We start from the raw sequence: 8,805 nt of genomic DNA, 5'->3' as shown, positions 1-8,805 counted from the left end.
TGTGGAAGGTGGCGACCCCTGCCAAGCCCACAAACAAGTGTTACCCAACTCTAAATCAGATTTTTGAACTCTGCTGTCTTCTGAAGGCACGCTTATAGTCTGGACATTGAAATTGCGTACTTGAGAACAAATCGACTTGGACTACTTTATTTGCTTTTAACACTTTCTTCCTGTGATCCTACTATTTCTATTTTTGTCTTGCTAAAAGTTAAATTAATCAAAGATGGGCAAATCAGAGGGTTTTCTTGTGCTTTGTTCTTTGACTAAGGATGGAGTCCAGGACTTGCACACTGAGCCATCCCTTACTCACACAGCACTTACAGTTTTGGGGTGTGAGAGAAGTAAATTAGGGCAGACAGGAGGATGTGATTTATGGGACTTGCACATTTGTCGAGTCTGGTATCTGCGAGAGTAAGACCAGCCCCTTCCAGATGCCAAGGGGTGATTGTACTCACAGTCAAACATCTTGGAGAACTTACTCTGTGCCAGATTTTACATGTTATCAACTCATTTTATTTTCACACAAAAAAAGAAAAGCTCTCTAACACTACGTACTGTTGTCACTCATTTTGAAGGGAATAAGACTGAAAACTTTACCTTCCTGAGTTAGGAGGGTGGATCAGTTATTTGTTTGGATTAAGTTTTGGAGGGCACTTGGCGTGACTCAGCTTCAGAAAAGAGTCACCCATGATATTTGAAGCCCCCAACCCCATCCCAGCCCACTAAGGGCAGAAACAAGGCTGGCTTTGCCTCTGACCCTGCAGCCGGTATCTGAGGGCCTGCAGACAGCCCTTCCCCTCCCACATGGGAGAAAACTCTGCACCCCCCACCCACGCACCCACCAATCCTCTGAGCCGAGACTTGCTCAAGTGACTTTCAACTGATGAACCTGGATAAGGGTGACTATGTCACATCTGGGTTGACACTCTTTTTAAGAGTCACTGCCTGCTTTGCCATTTTCTGTCTTTTCCAGTGAAAAGGGACTGGCACCCCTGCAGACAGAGACAGTCCCACTGGCCTGGGCACACCGATGACAGGGAGCAGGGCTCTTGGCTGACCACAGTGGGGAAAGACACCTTTGCTGCATTAGGGCCACTGGTTCTGAGGCTGGCTTTGTTTCTGCAGCATGACCAGCCTGTTCTGACTGATAGCTCAGCAGACTAAAGCACCCGCAAGCAGGCACAAGGGCCCAGGGTTCGATCCCCAGGCCTGCTATGCCAGCCCCACACCAGGGGTGCACTGAGATGGTGACTGAGACTGGGCGAGGTGGCACGCACCTGTAATCCAGCTCTTGGGAGGCTGTAAGCAGGCAGATCACCACGAGTCCAATCTAATAGTGAAACCCTGAATGCCCTATAGACCCTTCCTTAAAATACAAAAAAAAAAAGACGAGTGACGAACAGCAGACAACAGGGACAGGGTCACAGATTGTTCCCCTGGACTGGAGTAGAAGCAGCAGCCATGTCTCAAGCCTGCTCACTTACCCATTTTGAAGCAAATAAGCTTCAAAGTTCAAAAGGTAGATCTAGGCATTATCTGCTTAGATTTAGTTTAAAACCAGGCTGGGGTAGACGTCATACTCTGGCCTTTATCCCCACAGCCACACCTCACCTGGCTGGCGAAGGGGTCTGGGAGGGTGAGGACCAAAGAGGTGCAGGTGCAGGGACAGGAGATGCCAAGAGAGTGCACAGAAGGAGGTGAGAGGAGGTAGCCAGAGAGGGGGACCCCGCAAGAACAGCAACAGCAGAGGGTTAGGGCCAAGCAGGCAGAGATGGGTAACAATGACAAGCGGACGAAAAGAGATCGAGGGGCGAAGAGATGCAGAGGCCTGGGCTGGGAGAGAGACTGAGATTCTCCAAGAGTGAGGCAGAGACCCAGAGAAAGCCTGCGGAAGCCAGGCAGAGCTGGGTGGCCCTAGACATAGCCCTAGGTGTCCTTGCTGGAGGACGTAAGGCCTCTGCTCTCTGTGCCACCTCCAATGTTCTCCTGGCTCCTGCTAGTCTCCACATAGCCAGTGGACACCGGGTGGACACCAGAAGCCCTGGAACTGAAGGTCGTGTGGCCCCCACTCGAGGCTGGGCTGGAACCCTGTGCTTTGCCGGTACTGGAGCTGAGGTCCCCAAAGGTGCCAGGTCTGGACACCTGGCCTGTGCTGGAGGTGGGAATGCCAAAAGTGACGCGGCCGAATGAGCCAGTGCCACGGCTTTTGCTAGTCCTGTGGCTCAGGATAGACCCAGGCATCCCACTGGTCTTCTGAACGGTCCCCAGGACAGAGACTGTGCTAGACCCCCAAGTGCTAGAGAACCCAGTGTTCAGAGTGCCGTCCAACCTCCTCGTGGCCTCGGACAGCTCCTTCTGGTTCTGCTCCTGAGCCAGCTCCCGTTGCTCCACCTGGGGGAAGGGACAGTTGGGGTCCCCGTGGTGGCTGTGGTCCCTGCCCAGACCCCAGGCTGCCCACTTACCGCCTTCACCACAAGTTGCAGCAGCTCCTCCCTACTCATAGGGTAGCTGTCTTTTGCCACAAAGCCAGGGGGGTCCTCTCTGTGGTGGACAGAAAAAGTCCAGGCTCGACCTAGATTGTCAGTGGTGCCTCACAGTGACTTCCAGAGAGCCTTGGCCACTCTGCCTGGTTCTCTTACCCCAAGACACCCGAAGCCCCTCTTCCCATACAAACTACTGGTGTTCCCTAGAAACACCCCCTTCCTCTTGTAGCCACGCAGGGCCAAGGCCCCAAAGCCCTCCGTCATATTTGCTCCCTGTCCTCCGCCCTGCCCTGGGCCTCACAGATTGTCAGGGAGCTGCAGGGTGTCTATCTTCTTTGGAGGATCCTCCTGGCTCTGGCCCAGCACCAGGAGTGCAGCATCAGCCTCAGAGGTCTGGCTCTGGGAGTGTTAGAGCAGGGATGAGGCTCTGGCCAGCACCCAGCCCAGTCCCCCAGGGCACCCACTATCTGTCCAGTCCCACCTGCATGTCCAGGAAGGCCTGCACAGTCAGGAGCTCCACCATGCGCTTCTCAATGATGGCCAGGAAGAGACCTATGTCTCGATCCCGTGTGTGGGTCTTGACCCCAAGGAGGTCATCAATGATCCTGCTGTCACAATGGGCCTTAGTGAAGAGAAGCTGTATGTCTGGGGTCAAGGAGGGACCTGTAGTCAGGGATGTGTCAGCCCAGGTCACCGCCACCTGTTCTATGGTGACACAATCCAGCCCCAAAGGCTGAAAGGGACTTGGCCCACCTCAGTCAGCAAGATATCACTGTGCACCTAACCTCGGGGCTCAGGAGGCCAAATGCAAGCCTGACCAATGTTCCCTAGTCACATATTTCAGCAAGAAAGAAACCCAACTTTCACCTGACGCACAGATTCCCCTGCTCAGGATGGCACCCACAGGACACGCGCACACACGCACACAGAGGCACACAGGGCTGTTTTCACTGTCCTACTGTCAGACCCCAGGCACACCTGACCAGACAGTCACTGTCCTTGGCTGATTGGCCAGTGTCATGACGCATACTCACCCTGACCACTGCCTGGCCACTTGTATTTTTCTTATTTTTCTTCTTGGAACCGGGAATCAAACTCAGGCCCTTATGCTTGCCAAGCAGACACTGATGCCACAGAGCTATCTCCCAGCAACCACTTGCATATTAGGAACCGGCTACTATTAATAAAGGAAGAAGGTGCCCAGGACCTGGACAGACACCCTCACCTAAAACAGGTCCAGAACCATCTCCATGATTCAGAATGCTGGGCCTTTTTACATACCTTCATTGCATTTTGGGTATTTTTTTCCCTTTTTTTTTTTTTTTTTTTTTTGACACAGGTCGTACTACATAGTTCAAAAATAATATGCATTTTTAAAACTACACAAAGCTGGGCATGGTGGTGCACATCTGTAATCCCAGAACTCAGGAGGGTGAGGCAGGAGGATTGCTGTGAATTCAAGGTCACCCTAAGCTATGTAATAAGTTTAAGACCAGCCTAAATTACATGGCATGACCCTGTCACAAAAAGAAAAGCGTATCATTTTTACATTTTAACTTCCTAAGAGAAGCCTCAGTGGCATTGATAACAGCAGCAAACAAAAATGATCTAGTTGATCAGCCATAGGGAAATGGGTAATTCTGAAACAACCATATTGTTATGGGTTTGTTGAGGACCACAAATTATAAACTGAGTCTAGAGGTCGTCCTTGTCCTGAATGGAACACGGAAATGCTCCGCATTGTCCCTGTCACAGTTGAAGCCCTACGTCTCTTGGCAGTGTGGCACTCACAGGGCAAGATACTACTACAAATGTAGTAGCAGTAGTAAAAGTTTCGCTGGGGAAACTAGCTTCTTATTGACCTTGTTGCACCCTTTCAAGAATGTTTTCTTCTCACACTAGCACACTGTAGCTCCCAGTACTGTTCCTGGAATCACTAGCTACCCCTGACCACCCAGCCCCCACGCACACCCATGACTCTGTCTCTTACGTCATCCTACGCTGTACCACTCATCCAACAGGTGGGGATCTTGGCCAGGTCCACAGAATGGGTTGAACTAAATGCCCCAACATTCATGCCTTGGAGTCCTAGCCCCCAGCACCTCAGAATGTGACCTGATTTGGAAATATGGTCATTGGAGGTGTCATTAGGACAAGGTCATAAGGGAATCTGACCAGTGCCATTACTAAAGGACGGTGGGCACAGACCAGGGGAGATGATGTGAAGAGACACAGGGAGAAGCCATCAGCCAAGGAGGGATGCCTGGAACAGACCCACGTCGGCCCTCAGGAGGACCCAACCCCACCGACAATGTGGTGTCAGACTTCTGGCCTCCAGCTGTCAGACAACACATCTCTGCTGTTTAAGCCATCCAGTGTGAGGTGAATCATTCTTTCGGGTATTTGTTCCCTTGTTTGGTGGTACTGTTAGGGACTGAGCAGGGCCTTTGCCCTGTGCTACATCCCTGCCCTTTTTTTTTTTTTTTTCTTTTTTGAGCAAGTGACTAAATTGCCTAGGTTGGACTCAAACTTGCATCCTTTCTGCCTCAGCCTCCCAGAGTGCTGAGATTACAGGCATGTTCTACCACCACTCGCTCCCTTTGAGGTATCTTGGTAAAACAGCCCTGGACATCAACTAATTTGTAATAGGTTGCAGACCTCAACATGGAAGCTAAAACCATTCTGGTGGAAAATGGAGCATGGCTTTGAAACCTGCAAGCAGGCACTCGAAATGGTAACACTGAAATGACGGAGTAAAGAGCGCCAAGAGGGCATCTGTAACCCATGGGCCCATGCATCAGCCTAAATGCTGCATCCAGTGTGGAGAGCTGTGGGATTTCCTTATAAATCCCATCCAGGGGGCCACAGAGATGGCTCAGTAGAGTAAGTGCTTGCCTAGCAAGTGCAAGGGCCTGACCTGAGTTCAATCCCCAGTTCTGCCATAAATAATAATAATTACTATTATTACCATTTTTATAATAATAAAATAAAAAATTAAAAAATAAATCCTAACCCAGAGCTGCTCTATAACCAAACAGTCCCACACCTGGGCACCTCTGTGCAAATGGATGGGTGGAAGGACGATGGTGGACAAGGTCAGTTTGAATGGGTATGTGGATGGATGGATGGGCACTCCTCGAGTGGACAAACGGATGGATGGATGGATGGATGGATGGATGGATGGATGGATGGATGGTGAAATGCTACGGGTAAAAATCTGGCCTTGGGACGCCGGCTCCAAGGGACCAGCCGCAGACTCCACATCATTCCCGCAGGCACTCACCGGCCTTAAGCTTCTCCAGCTGCTCCCGGAGCCTCTGGGACCGAGCTTCGACCTGCTCTGCCTCGGTGCGCACAATGTCCACACGTTGCTGCAGGGCAACACACTGCTCCTCACGCAGACGCGGGCTCTCTGCACGCACTCGCTCCTGCGACAAGGCCTCCTTGGTCTAACGGCGGAGGTGGGACTGAGCGCGGCTCTTCCCTCTCCCTCCAGGCCCCGCCCATGCCCGCAGGCCCCGCCTCCCTAACCCAAGCCACGCCCACCAAGCGCACCCTGCCCTCTCCTGCCAGGCCACGCCCACACCCTCCAGGTTTGCGCTGCACCACACAGGTGCTGGGCTCCTGGAGCTGGTGGGCCAGCGGGGCGGGGCTGGGGAGGGAGGAAGGGGGCGGGAGGGACTCACCCACCTCTTGGATCTCTTCCTGGAGGCGGTGCAGCTCTGAGTTCTGCTCATTGATGAAGTTAAACTCGGCGAAGTTGCGCTCCTCGACTGAGGGAGACAAGAAAGGCGGGGTCCAGAGGGACAGACTGAGCGGCGCAGCCAGGAAACAGACTGGGCAAGCCACAGGGCCACAGAATTACGGAGTAAGTCCGGGAGAGAGAGCGACTGAGAAAACCACCGACGGAGGTGGAGAGAAATAGAGAAAAGAGATGTTGGGAGGGAAGGAAACAAAGGCTGCGAGAAACGGTGCAGAAACACAGAGGGCAGGGGGGAAGGCGGGACAACACAGAAGAGCAGGTGCAGGTCCCAGGGCGACCGGAACCAGAGGGAAGGGCACGGACCCAGACAAGGTGGGAGGGATTGGGGACGGGCGCGGGGACAGGCAGGCTTGGCGAGGGGCGCCGCCCCGGGCCTAGAAGTACTCGTACAGGGCGAGTGACCTGGGACGGTTCGCCGAGGCTGCCGGGGTGCCACTCACATTCTAGATACTTCTGCACCAACAGGTCAGGATTGCTCTGGCCCGTCAGCTGGGACAGTTTATTCAGGGCGTCCTCATATCGCAGCACTAGCTTCTCCTGGGAGGTCTTTCGGAGTCCTTCCGCCACCTCTACGGCTGGGGAAGCAGCGCGATAGGCTCCAAGTGTGGGCCCTGCCGCGTCCTTCAAGTTTCCCTCCAGACCGCGCCCGCCGAACTGCCCGCCCCCTCCTGGAGGCCACGCCCATGTCCACCAGGCCCGCGCCGCGGGGCACCCGCGCTAGATCTCTGGAGCTGGTGGGCGGGTGGCCCAGGCCTCACCCCGCTGATCGCGCTTCTGCAGGATGGCAGGATCCGTCTGTCGCTCGTTGTTCTTGAGCTTGAGGAAGCGATGTAGCTGCTCCAGGTGTGACACCTGCCGCTGCAAGATCTGCGCCTCGGTCTCGCTCTGCGCCACCTCCTTCTCTGCCCGCTCCCGCAGCATGCCCATCTTGGCCTTGGCCTCCTCCCTGGGGCAGGGCAGTGGGAAATGGAGGGTGGACCAGGGTCAGCCTGCAGTCCTTGGAGGAGCAGTGTCAGCAGAGGTGACAGGGATGGGGCAGTCAGCTGAAGGTCACAGGGAAAGGGTGTGATCATCTGGGTCACAGGGATTTGGCACAAGCAGGTTGCAGTTGCCTGTGATCACGCAGAAGCAGAGAAATTTCTAGGCTCCCAAAGCTGGGTCTCGATGGGATCATGGGCGAAAGTCAGGGCTGGGGTGCCAGGCCTGGTAGGATCCAATGTACCAGCCTCGGCCACCAGTGGGTACGGCTGGGATGCACACAGCAATATCGGACGGAGCCCAGAAATGACTTTATGACCATGGAAGGGGGAGGAAAGACAGGTGATGGGGGCCCAGGGAGAGATTTCACCTAGATGCCAAGAGGTTGAGCCAGGGGTGAGGTAACCTAGGCTACTCAGGGCCTTGGGAGGACAGGTAGGTGACAGGCGTCACCACCACTTGAGCACATAGCCCATTAAGATACTAGGAACAGACCCGCCCCCTGGCCTGCTGAGCTGGCCTCCTAATCCGGTCATTGTGGTGCAGGCCTGTAATCCCAGCACTGGGGAGGCTGAAAACAGGAGGATCACTATGAGTCCGAGCTGTGTAGTAAGACCCTGTACCAAATACACACACACACACACACACACACACGCACACACTGGGAACAGCTATAAGCCTCTCACTGAACACCCCCTGCCCTGCTAGACTGTGAACACTGCTTTTAAATTTTTGATGTACAGCTGTGAATTCAAGGTGCTCCTAGCCTACTCCAAGGGTACAGGCACACTGGCCAGGGGCACAACAGGCCATTCTCCTCCAGGTCCCAGCAGAGACCGCACTAGGTCCCACTACCACACCTTTGCAATCGGGGTGCCACTGCTGAGAGCCCCAGCTTCTCACTCTGTTCAGACGCTGCCCTTAAGACTAACTTAGGCCTCCAGGTAGGGAGCCTGACAGCTGCCAGCCCAGGCCCCAGTGCTTTCTCTGCCTGGAGTTCCTCCCCACCTGAAGAGCAGGAAAGGCGGGCCCCAAGTTATAGCAACAGTTGCCATCCTCACCATCCTGTCTCAGTGCAGGGAACTGAGGTGGCAACAGTGTCCTCACCCCAGAAGCTCACGCCTGGCCATGCCCACAGCCAATGCTAGAGGGCTGTACAGAGAGAAGGTGCAGGAGGGGTGGGCAAGGCCAGGGTAAAAAGAAGCCACCGGGATGGTAAGTTGAAAAATGAGAATAAACAGGAAAAATGAAGAAAGTATTAGCCAGGAGTGGTAGTGCATGCCTGTCGTCTCAGCGCTTGAGGCTGAGGCAGAAGGACTGCTGCAAGTTGCCAGCCTGGGCCTTAAATCTGGACCCTGAACTTTGAGACTAAAGAACCCGCTTAGGCAGACTGCAGCGGCCGGTACGATCCCTGGCATGCTGTGCCAGCCCCACCCCCGGGGCATGCTGAGACAGCAATTGAGACTGGGCATGGTGGCGCACACCTATAATCCTAGCTCTTGGGAGGCTGTAAACAACTGGATCACCACCAGTCCAATCTGTGTAGTGAGACCCTGTAGACGCTGCACCCTGTAGGCCCTG

At 54.2% G+C, this 8,805-nt stretch overlaps 1 protein-coding gene across 2 annotated transcripts in view; it reads right to left on the bottom strand.

Moving 5' to 3' along the window:
* Positions 1-1,383: 1,383 nt before the first annotated feature.
* Positions 1,384-8,805, bottom strand: part of Ccdc114 (coiled-coil domain containing 114) — a 20,085-nt gene continuing 12,663 nt past the window's right edge. For both annotated transcript variants that reach the window (XM_004646533.2, XM_023706738.1), the window contains exons 8-15: positions 7,005-7,192; positions 6,687-6,821; positions 6,174-6,256; positions 5,767-5,932; positions 2,965-3,128; positions 2,785-2,882; positions 2,463-2,541; positions 1,384-2,391 (exon numbers count right to left, since the gene is read on the bottom strand). In XM_004646533.2, the coding sequence (XP_004646590.1) occupies positions 1,927-2,391; positions 2,463-2,541; positions 2,785-2,882; positions 2,965-3,128; positions 5,767-5,932; positions 6,174-6,256; positions 6,687-6,821; positions 7,005-7,192 (1,378 nt within the window). In that variant the 3' untranslated portion in view covers positions 1,384-1,926. The remainder of the gene's footprint in view (positions 2,392-2,462; positions 2,542-2,784; positions 2,883-2,964; positions 3,129-5,766; positions 5,933-6,173; positions 6,257-6,686; positions 6,822-7,004; positions 7,193-8,805) is intronic.

Source organism: Octodon degus, unplaced genomic scaffold, assembly GCF_000260255.1.
Source record: "Octodon degus isolate 3935 unplaced genomic scaffold, OctDeg1.0 scaffold00268, whole genome shotgun sequence".
Taxonomy (NCBI): domain Eukaryota; kingdom Metazoa; phylum Chordata; class Mammalia; order Rodentia; family Octodontidae; genus Octodon; species Octodon degus.
Note: the sequence above shows the minus strand (reverse complement) of the source record. Positions and strands in the feature narration are given on the sequence as shown.